The sequence below is a fragment of the Pseudopodoces humilis genome, chromosome 11 (genome assembly GCF_049639895.1).
Source record: "Pseudopodoces humilis isolate 2021_Gansu_Grassland_sample_001 chromosome 11, ASM4963989v1, whole genome shotgun sequence".
NCBI lineage: Eukaryota > Metazoa > Chordata > Aves > Passeriformes > Paridae > Pseudopodoces > Pseudopodoces humilis.
This window is the reverse complement of record NC_142210.1, coordinates 252,662-263,236: the sequence shown is the minus strand read 5'-3', so window position 1 is coordinate 263,236 and position 10,575 is coordinate 252,662. Positions and strand designations below refer to the sequence as shown.

The 10,575-nt window shown below is 57.0% G+C and overlaps 1 protein-coding gene across 23 annotated transcripts in view; it reads right to left on the bottom strand.

The window, feature by feature from the left end:
• Window positions 1-4: 4 nt before the first annotated feature.
• The window catches only part of KIF1A (kinesin family member 1A), a 41,399-nt gene continuing 30,828 nt past the window's right edge, over window positions 5-10,575 (bottom strand). For 7 of the 23 annotated variants that reach the window (XM_088060984.1, XM_088060998.1, XM_088060992.1 and 4 more), the window contains 11 exons: window positions 6,565-6,679; window positions 6,198-6,331; window positions 5,996-6,057; window positions 5,740-5,885; window positions 5,283-5,495; window positions 5,056-5,133; window positions 4,632-4,756; window positions 4,353-4,499; window positions 4,061-4,253; window positions 3,867-3,985; window positions 5-2,803 (listed from right to left, as the gene is read on the bottom strand). In XM_088060984.1, coding sequence (XP_087917110.1) covers window positions 2,761-2,803; window positions 3,867-3,985; window positions 4,061-4,253; window positions 4,353-4,499; window positions 4,632-4,756; window positions 5,056-5,133; window positions 5,283-5,495; window positions 5,740-5,885; window positions 5,996-6,057; window positions 6,198-6,331; window positions 6,565-6,679 — 1,375 coding nt within the window. In that variant the 3' untranslated portion in view covers window positions 5-2,760. Of the gene's footprint in view, window positions 2,804-3,866; window positions 3,986-4,060; window positions 4,254-4,352; window positions 4,500-4,631; window positions 4,757-5,055; window positions 5,134-5,282; window positions 5,496-5,739; window positions 5,886-5,995; window positions 6,058-6,197; window positions 6,332-6,564; window positions 6,680-8,097; window positions 8,122-9,548; window positions 9,576-10,575 lie in introns of all 23 variants that reach the window. The other 16 variants (XM_088060980.1, XM_088060982.1, XM_088060989.1 and 13 more) reach the window with 3 other exon arrangements.

Below are 10,575 nucleotides of genomic sequence, written 5' to 3'. Positions count from 1 at the left end.
GGAATTGCGTTAAATGCGACATTTATTTCAGAACCGAACAAGCCTCACGTGCGCACGGACGGCCAAGACCCGCAGTACTGCCCCCCCTGGCACACGGCAGGGAGCGCCGGCGGGAACCGGAGAGCGGGGAGTGCGGCTTCTCTCCTCCTCTCGACTACCCGCCGATGCCTGCCTGCCTTCCGTGGCACCCGCTGCCGTGTGGAATTTCCCTTCCCGCTGGGCTTGTAGTCGTGCTGGAACCTCCGGTTTGCATTCCTTGCCGAGGGGATGCGTGGCAGGGCCATGAGGAGCAGCGCGGTGCTGGTCAGAGCGCTGCTGGCGGGGTGACGAGCGGCCCGTGTGCCGCAGCCAGCGGGCAGCTCTGTTTCCCTCGGCTCCGACCTCCAGCCGAGCCGTCTGCTCTGCAGGTTTGCTGACCTCAGGCAGGGTTCGGCTCTGGCTGGAGGATGCCCTTCAGCTGGCTGCGTCTTGTCTGTGGCACAGGCAGCACCATACAGCCCTGGCCAGTGGACCTGTGTCTGGTCCCTGACAGACACTGGTCCCGTCTCTGCCAGAAGCTGCCTCCGTTCTGGAGGAGCCTCCCCTTAGGTACCCCTGTTTCTCCACCCTTAGCCCCTTACACTGAAATTTGGGTTGGTACCAACTAGTCCTTGCTCAGAGCACGGGAGCCAGGATGTTGCAGCCTGGGACCCTGCATTGTCCCAGCTCAGCCTCTCTGTGCCTCCAGGCTGGCATGTCTTCATACGTAAAGGGCACAAGTTGGCCTCCAGGTCTAAAAACGATCACAGAGAGGAAAATAGCCCAGTTTGCTGGGGATCTTGTCCTGGGCAGGGGAGGTGGGCTGAGAGGAGCAGCCCCACTGGAGATTTGGGCTGTAGTAATGGGGTAAGATGCCCAAGGAGCTGTGGCGAGGCCAGGCAGAGCCAGCATGTGCTCAAGAAGAATCCCCAAATTCTTTCTGTCACCTGAAGCCCAAGCTAGAGGGTGCCTGATATGCAGCAAGGGGGCCAGTGCAAACCTCTACTCCTCTGCCATGTCACTGCCTATCTGTGCCCCCCACAACACGAATATAATGAGAAGACAGCACCACATCCCACACACACACACACACACACACACACACACACACGCACACCCCACAGACAGTGCAGGGAGGTGTGGCAGAGCCAAGGCCCAGCTGTGCTGGACAAGAGACAGCAGAGCTGGGGGATGCCTGGGAGATGCACGGAGGAAGATGCTCAGCTTCCAACACAGAGCTGTGCCAGATGCTGCTGGCCACTTGGGAAGCCCTGAACAAAAACATCTAACCATGGGTGAGAAATGGGAGAAGAGAGAGACCTGCTGCTGGAGGAGGTGGGAAGCAGTGATGGCTGGAGGTCTTTTCAGCAAAAACACCTCTGATGCGAGAAGCCCCCAGATAAACATGCTGATGGAGTCAGGGTGGGGAAGAGGTGGGTGCTTGCTTCTGCAGCAGAGGAAGAGTGAGAAAACACCAGCTAGAACAGAAGAAAGAAGCCCCATCCCCACCCTGACACCATTTGATCTGCTTTGAGTCTGTCATCCTGCTAGGAGAAGAAGAGATGTGCAAGCCCTTCTGGGAAAGGACAAGAAGGATCCTGTAGGGTGGGATGGTCATTCCTAGTCATGGCTCCTGGGGAATTTTCCCATTCCACCTGAACCTCCACACTCCCAGGGTTGGGATCCTTGGCATCCTGCCCTAAGAGTGGGAAATCCCTTGGATGTGACACCTGGGGGTCCCAGGCTGGAACAGTGGAGGTGGCCCAAGTGCTTTTGGTTGGAAAGGGTAGCCCAGCATGGTGTGACAGACAGAGCCATAGCCAGAGCTCTCCATTTCCCTCCAGTAGGACCAAGCTCCAAAGTGCAGTGACCCATCTGCAGGGACATGGGTGCCCTGGCCAGTTGAAACTGTGGGCTCTTCCCTTCCAGAGGTAGATGGGACAAGTAGAAATTGCCTTCTTTGGGAAGACATGGTGGGGGCTGTCTGGCCACTGCTCAGGTGAAAAGTAGTTTTAAGCTGCAGGGGATGGCAAAGCAAATAGTTGGGGAAGGGCATAGAGTGAGGGTGAGAGCTGCGCTGCTGCCAGGCACAAGCCAGGGATGTCCTGGGGAAGGCATCTCCGGAACCTCAGCCCACCAGCAAGGCTCTCCCCTGCCTGGGGGAGGCATTGGCTGAGGGCCAGGACTCAACTTAGGGTATTTTTGTGATGTAAATAGAAATAAATACTTTATAAATATAATCTTAAAGTACTGACACCTGATCTCACTCTGCTGTCTCTTGCAGAAACACCGGTAAATTAGGGAAACCCCACATATAAATTACCACTTTCCCTTCACCTGAGGGCAATTCCTCCTGCTCTCCCAGCTCTGAGCTTGTCCTGCATTCCCATCTCTCTAGATCAAAGACCAGCTTTTAGCCAAAACCACCCTTCTCACTCCCTCCTTCTGATAAGGACCTTTTTTGGAGTGTTAGATGGTGTGATATGAAGGTCACCCATGGAGAGACAGGCAGAAGATGGCACGTGCGCAGGGACCCTGCCCAGACAGGTCCAGGCTTTTGCAGCTACAAACAGAAGTGAGTTTCCCCCGTGAAGCTGTGAATCAAGACAGGTCCTTCCATGGAGCAGAGAGCTGGGGCAGCAGATGGTGTGAAAGATCAGATATTAACATGGGGAGTCTTCAGACAGAATCAGCTATCTTGATCCTGTTAGCAGACGGATGAGGTGGAGGGTGTTTTTCAGGTTAGATTCTCATCTGGGCTGTTCTCCTTCTGGACAGCTTGGATCTGATTTGGAAAACAAGGGACAAAAGGTGTTAAGAGATGTGGACAGGGAGAAGTCTGGACTCCCAGTGTCCTACCTCCAGGCTGATACTTGAATCTAGACAGCTGGAGGGACATAGAATTAAAGCCTCTTTAGCCAGAGCACACAGATTTCTGTGCATTTATTCCTAGTCCCCTAGTCCTGCCACTTGTGGTGATCTCAAGAAGTCCATGAGATTGTCATGTTGAGGAATGAAAACATTCAGTGCAGTAGCTTGGTGTGCAGCTTCGATTTGAGCTGCAGGGGTGGGAGCCTGAGGCAAGAGTCTGTGAACTGCTGATCGTTTGCATAAAAAAGGGCACAGGGACCTGCGGCAAAGCCAGGTGAAGGACACTGTGAGTCCTTCACAGTGACAGGGACAGGAAGAGTGCCCTTAGACTAAGAGGGTATAAAAGCCCAGGGTTTCCTTTGTTCAGGGTCCTTTCCCAGAGGCACCCAGCTCCAGATGTTATTTTGTTATTGCACTGTGATTAAATTATTTTAAGGCTCGAGATGTCAGAGTCTCCGCTATGGGAAACCTGTGACTGAGCCAGTCAGGATACCTTGCCCTGAGCGTGTGTGATGAGTGTAGAAAGTCAAGCAAGGCACCTGTCAGCTCACTGGAGCCACCTGCTGTGAAGGGGCCTCAGTCCCAGCTTAGGTGGTGCCTGTGTGACTCCCAGAGTGGCTCCAGGATGGTTGGACAGGAAAGTTTCCTTAACAGTCCCAAAAACTCAGTGGGATGGTCTCAAGAACAGTGACAGGCCAGTGGCCCTGCCACCGCACATGAATGTTGCTTTGAGCTCAGAACAACACCTCTGTACCACCTGGAATCTGGCCCTAGACTGAAGCATTTAAATGTGGGTGAGCTGAATTCAAAATGAATATGGTCCAAGTTTTGTCAGCTGAAAGCCTGTCCAGGCACAACTCTGCACAGGAGATGCTCCCCACACCTGGCTGGGGGCTGCAGCAGGGAAAGCACTGGGAGCCTGCAGCCCCCCAGCAATGGCTTCTCTGCATCCCCCTTCCCCCAGCTGCCCCTGGTACCTTATGGATCCAGCCAGGAGAGGATTGAAAGCGTAGAGCCAGTCGTGCATGTCCTTGTCACTGCCTGCCTGCAGCAGGATGCCCCGGTGCTCCGTGCACACCGCAAATGTGTTCGGGGTCTGTGAGGGGAGAGCCAGAGCTTAGTCCTTCACTCAATGAGGTGCGCAGAGTGGGGCTGGCTCCCAGTGCCCTACCTTGAGCATGGCCTGCTGGTCCTCACTGTACTCCACCTGGGCCTTGGAGAGGTTGAGTATGGCCCTCTCGACTGCATCCTTGTCTGAGTTGTAGATGTAGACATATGGACGCCGGACCACCACGAAGCGTTTCACCCATCCATTGGTGTGGGGCTCCAGGAAGTGCAGGTAGCCCTTTTTGGAGACGATGGGACTGCAGAATGGATCAAGGGGTGGGATACAGACCATGAGGAGGTGGCAATGGTAGGGTATGTACTCCCTGCCCATAGGTGGCTGCCCCAGTTGCTCCTACCTGACTCGAATCTCCTGGATGTCGGGCACCAGCAACCGCTGGGGTTCCTTCTCCTCCTCAGGCCGGCGGGCTGGGGACTTCTTGTGCTCTCCTTCTACCACAGGTTCCAGATCGGGGCTCTCTGCCCTGGAGGAAACCTGGGGGGGTCTGGGGAAGGAGGAGAGGATGGAATGTAGGAAGAGTGATGGCTAGGGAACATCCATAGACAAGGACCATGTCCTGGTGATTCAGCTGCTCTGTTTGGCATATCTCACCAGAACCTCCCAGCCAGCTTCTTACCTGACCTCCATGGCGTTGTAACATCCTTCCACCAGTGACGGGCAGGTCGAGGAGGGGGTGAGAGTGGTGACCCCAAGAGCTGGCATGGAAGGGTCTCTCATCAAGGTCACAGACATTTCAGACAGCTGTGGAGTAATGGAGGTGTGAACTAGAGTTTCTGCGCAAAGCCAGGCACATGCAAAGGAGCAGGCTCCTGCTCAGACAGGGAGATGCAAGACCCCTGGCTGGCAGGGTCCTCTCCTGGCATAGTCCTGAGAGCCACTGGTTCTGGGAAAAAACAGAGCAAGCAGAGGGAGCAGACGCCCCAGAGGAGACATGACTTATGCCATAGTGCCCATCTGGCCCCCACCCAGCCATTCCCCTGCCAGCCGCACACCCCTCCTTGGCCCCACCAGCCCAGCAGAGCCTGGGGCAGCAGCAGTACCTTGCTCTCACTGGCGCTAATGCAGACGTGGCTGTGGCTGTACTCCCTGTTGAAGGTGTGCGTGAGCAGGCGCAAGCACTGCAGAGAGAAAAAGAGGACAGTGGGGCATGAGGCACATTCCACCTTCCACTCTTCTTGGGCTTTCTCCCCCCACCACCCCCAGCCGCCTTGTTGGAAGCCACTTCCTGGCTTCATCCCAGCAAGCTGGGTTTGCTGCAGGATGCTACCTTCACAGCCAGCTCCTTCTGCCTCTCGCTGGGGGTCTCAGGGGGAGAGGTGCGGCCTTCAGGTGCCCCATCAGCAGAAAGTGGGGAGGAGATGCAGGAGGTGCTTCGGGACTCAGAATCTTCACTGGAACATGGGGACAGGGTCTCCATGCCCAAGCGCTGGGTCGTCTCCAGCTTCTCACGCAGCAACAGGTAGTGTCTTGTCTTCTCCACCTGAGCACAAGCACCCAGAATCAGGGGTGGCCCTTTCCCCCATACCCAGGCCCCCCTTAACCCCATTTACTCCTTAGCTTTGGATCTGCTGGGACCTGGCTAGCAGCAATACACAGGAGCACAGTCCCATTCCTGCCTCCTCCCACAACCGAGATGGCTGTGCTATCCAGGGTGGGCGATCTCTCCAGCACCAGTGGAGCTGTGAATTGCAATTTTTCAGCCCATTTCTAGCCCAGACTCTCACTTCTTGCAGAAGGCTGAGTTTCTCCAGCTCCCACTGATGGTCAAGGATGAGGCTGTCACTGCGGGGCCGCCAGCCAGCCAGGTTCTCCTCTCCCCGGACATAGGCTACAGAGGTGTCCAGAACACGCCGGCGCCTTCTCTGCATGCCTGTGGGCATGGACACACAGCTGGGGGGACAGACGCACAGCCCCTAACCCAAAGGCCTGGCTGTGCCTCCCTGCCCCAGCTGAATACCTGGGCAGGGGTGTGGCACCCACCTGGGCTGCCAGCATCAGCCACACGACAGAGGCTGAGCTCGTAGACTCCTGTCACGCGGTTGCTGGGAGCAAAGAGAGATGTGTTACTGGCTTTGTCCCATCCCCACTCCCCAGTTTTTTTAGCCAGGCTGCTGGGATGCCCTAGAAAAGCTCCAGTCCCTAGGTGATGGCTCTCCTGTCCCCAGCAGGAGCGCCCTGGTACCTCTCAGAAGCCCGCAGACTGCCACTGCCAAAAAGATTGCGGATGGAGCGTGAGGCAGGAAGTTTGGCATCCCGGGAGTAGAAAACCATGCAGAAGTCTTTGGTGATGACGGCAGGTTGAGTGCAGTTCTCCATCTGCAGTAGGGCAGAGAGAGGCCTCAGGAGTGCTGCAGGGTGGCAGCCCAGCAGGTCCCTCCCACCCCTGTGCCCAGGTTCCAGTCCTGGGGTCCCATGTGGCCCCGAAGCACCAAGTTGAACCCTGCACCCCATAACCACAAGCTAAGGAAGGGCTCACACTGGCTGCACCCCAACAGCAGGGGAAATACCAGACTTTGTTGATGTATAGTGACCCCAACCAAGGTCCTTGCCTCAATGTAAGCTGACAGGGTGATGTAGATCTTCTCCCGGTAAGGGGTAACACGATTGAGCAGCAGCGAGTTGTGCATGGAGCTATCCCACGCCGCCTCAAACTGGTAGAAAGTCCTGCCAAAAAAACCCAGCAGGGCCAGTAAAACCATCTGGAACCCCTGGCAGGCGAGCAAGGAGATGTCATTGTCCCCCCCACAGCGCTGCAGCAGGCCTGCAAGGACACACAGACATGCATGCGCAGTGGGGACAGATGGGGACAGCCACTCCAGAGGGCACAGGCTCAAAGCAAAGGGCACAAGGCATGGTGGGAAGAGGACATGGCACCCTTGAAATGGCCAATGGACTGGGGTTTTGGGGACGAGGGACCATGGGAGGAGTGGGGGGCTTAGATGGGGTGCAGGCAAGGCAGAACAGGCTAGGAAGGCAAGGGAGGGCAAAGGAGGGTTCATGCTCCACCCCTGTGTTCAGAGCGGGGGTTGCCACCCCCAGTGCACCCGGGCCAGTCCCCACCATCCAGCCTGGGGCACAGCACCTCCCAGTCCCTGCCAGGAGCAGCTGTCGCCATTTGGGTGATGATGGCCAGAAGGGAAAGGAGGGAGGACGCTCAGCACTAGGGGTGTGCTACCAGCCCACCTCTGGGAGCACAGCCCCCCCCACCAGCCAGGTCCCCTTCCCCAGGGCTGCCCCTGTCTGCCATCCCTGGGCCCCAGTGAGAAGCTGGGGACCATGATTTGGTGGCTGGCCCCTGTCAGGCTGCCTCCCCTGGCTCTTGCTCTACCCTCATTGCCAGCCCCATTCCCACTCTGCTGCCTCAGGCCCCTTTGCTGTGTTTTCCATGGCTCCCAGGCTGGGAGAAGGAGCAGGGGACACCTGGTCCCACTCATCCGTGCCTACAGGTTCCTGGAGAGGACGGCACAGCTCACCCATATCAAGAGTGGCAGCTGCTCTCCTTGGGTTGAGCAACTGAGGGTGAGGAAACAGGAGGTGGCTCCAGTGAGAGAGCACGGGGGATCCCCATTTCACCCCCTGCACCACTCCTGGGCTTCCTCCGGGGTCAGCATTGGCTTTATGGTACACCCACTCCCCAAAACTGCTCAGAGCTGTCACGGCCCCGGCTCCCGCCTGAGCATCCTCAGGAAGCTGTGGTTCAGCTGTATCTCAATGAGAACACTTCAGCACATCCCTGAAGCAGCATCCAGGTGGCTGAGGGGCAATTTTAACAAGAGCCAGGGCAGCCAGCAGGAGCAGGGAGAGGTTCTTGACTGCAATATCCCCCATTGTGGAAGAAGAGGGAGAGTGACGCTTTCAAAAGGTGTATAAAATACATAACCCCACCAGTGTGAGTGAGACACAGCCAAGGCGAAGGATTGCTTTGCAGACACAGGTTGCTTAAGAAAAGAGCTCTCCCCGAGGAGGAGGAGGAGAAGAGGAGCCTCAGGGGAGGGGAGAAAGAGCAAAAAGCAAAGGGAGGAGGCAAAGGGGAAAAAGAGAAAAGCAGGAGGGACCAGACCGAGCAGGTGCGCGTGAAATACCTAGTGTCATTTCCCAGCGAAATGCTATAAGTGGAAGGTGACCCAAGGACAAACACACACATGTACACACACAGAAAAACGACAGGTCAGAAGAGCCCCTCTTGAAGGGACTCACACATAATAGCACCACTGGCTAAGGAAGCTCCAGCCTCGCTGAACCCAAAATGGGAACCAAAAGGAGCTCAGCGAGAGCAGACAGACGCTTACCAGCCTGGGTGAGAACCCTCTGCCTCCCACTTTCCTCGTGGTCCAGCAGCTGGGAAGGAAGCACATGTGCTCCCCATGCCTTTAGCCCCTGTGCCATTCCAGAGCAAGGAGCTCCCACCCAGCGCAGTCCCCTGGGACAGTGCCAGCTGGGGGGTTGAGATATCCCACTGCCACTCACACAGCAGGTGACTCCTAGGCCCATCTCTTGGTCCACAAGGAAAGCATCATTGTGCTGAGAGACCACAGGCAGTGCCAATGTGAGCCCACATCTCTCGCAGTGGGGGGCTGGATCAATGCTATATCCCATTTCCTGCATCCTGGGAGGGGACAGACTGCTGCTGCAGGGACAGCTCTGCCCTCGGACATCTGAGCATGACCAGCTTTGAGTTTGAGTTTGTCGGGAGGACAACCTTCAGACACAAAGTTATGTGCCAGGACTCAGGACGTTCCATCCCTTGTCTCCCAGGCACATGCCCCTCTTCTTCTGCCACGGGCCACAGTGGTGGGCCCCTTCCCTGAGGCCTCAACAATGCTCCCATCCAGAGCCTGGTGGCACATCCACAAATCTGGCATCTCTCGTGCATATTCCAGGCTCACCCAGTGGTCCCAGCTGAAGCCTGCAGTCCCCAAACAGCCACTGCCCCTTTACACGGGGGCACAACAGTCTGTGCCACGTATGCACCCGCTGTCACACCTGCATACGGACACACGCTGCCCCTATGCCGCACCTACACACACAGGACAACCGTGCACAGGGTGGGCAGCTGCTGCCACACCAACAGCAGCGCTGCCATCGTTACCAGGTGCCCAGGTAAAGGGCAGGACAAGCCCCAAAAATTCCATTGTCCTCACCAGCCCTACTCCAAGCAGCACCTGGGTCTGAGCTGGGGCTGGGGCAGGAGACAATGGAGGGTCCGGCACACTCGGTGCCAGATGTCAGAAAAGATGGGAGAGCAGCAAAGTCAAAAAGCAAGAATAAAACCCAAATCAGGCAATGGAGACGCAGGCGTGCGAGGGGGAGCGGCAGCCAGCCAGAGCGTGGCCCAAACGAACAGCAAAAGGGGTCGAGTGAGCAAGAGGTGCCAGCGCAGGAGGGAGGAGGGATGGGGCATGTGAAGGGATGAGGGGCTGGATGTCCAAGTCCTGCCTCTGGCGGGAGTGAGCGTGCCGAGGCAAGGGGGTAGAAAGAAAGAAAGGAGAGAAGAAGGAGGGGTGGAAAAAAAACCAATGGAAACAAATAATACCTAGGCATATCCGAATCAAGAAACTGCCTGCGAAAACACAAAACAATCACATGGTTAGTGTGGGCTTAGATGGGCAGTAGCAGCTGAGGGAAGCGAGGAGGGACACCAGGTACTGCCCCCCGCGCCTCCGCCCTGGGCGCTCGATGCAGGGATGGATGCGTGCTGAGGAGAGAGCTGAGCCACTCTCCCAGCCTCTGCCTGAGTGGCTCCAGGGCGCTGGGTAGGCTGCAGAGGGGAAGCCAGGGCTGCTCCAGGCAATGGAGGCTGCGTGGCACAAGGCAGCAAAGCGGGGAGCGCAAGCGGCTGGGAGGAGGGTGAAGTGGGCACTGGCTCTGCTCTCTGCCTTCCTTCTGCCTGTCCTCACAGCTGCAGGGTGAAGCGTGCACGTCTGCATGTGGAGTGGAAGTGGGGGGCATTGCAGCTAGTGCTCTGCAGGCAGCTGGCCACCCCCTCCTCCCCCTGCCTCGTCATGGGCAAGCTCCACAGAATAGATATGGGACAGATATGACACGTGCACCAGTCTGTGCCCCCAAGTGGGGTCTCCACGCTTTACTCCACACCCCAAGTATTCCCCCAGCCTGAGCCATGTCCCCTTGTCCTGCAGGACTCATGGGGTGGAAGGAAGAGCAGGAGGCACATCCCTCCTGCCAGGCTACCTTAGGCATGCTGAAGATCTCATATGGCTGCATCTGGGACGAGACAATCAAACAGATCAGGAGCTGACCAAAAACTGTGCAGCCCCAAGGGCCCGTGGGTGCCACAGCCACCCAGCTCCCAGCAAAAAAAAAACACCACTGCTCCACTGGGCTGGGCCGTCCTCATCTGATCATCCCCATCTGGCCTCCTGTATCCCCAAGGCTGTGACAAAGTCTCCTGGTCCAGCACTTGCATGAGTGCTGACCCCAGGACTCACCTCTGCTGCCCAGATACTCTGTGCAGGTTGCTCTGCCATGTCCAGGAGCTGCCCTGAGAGTGCTCAGGGTGCCAAATCCTATCCAGACTCCCATCATTCCCCCAAAAACAGTGG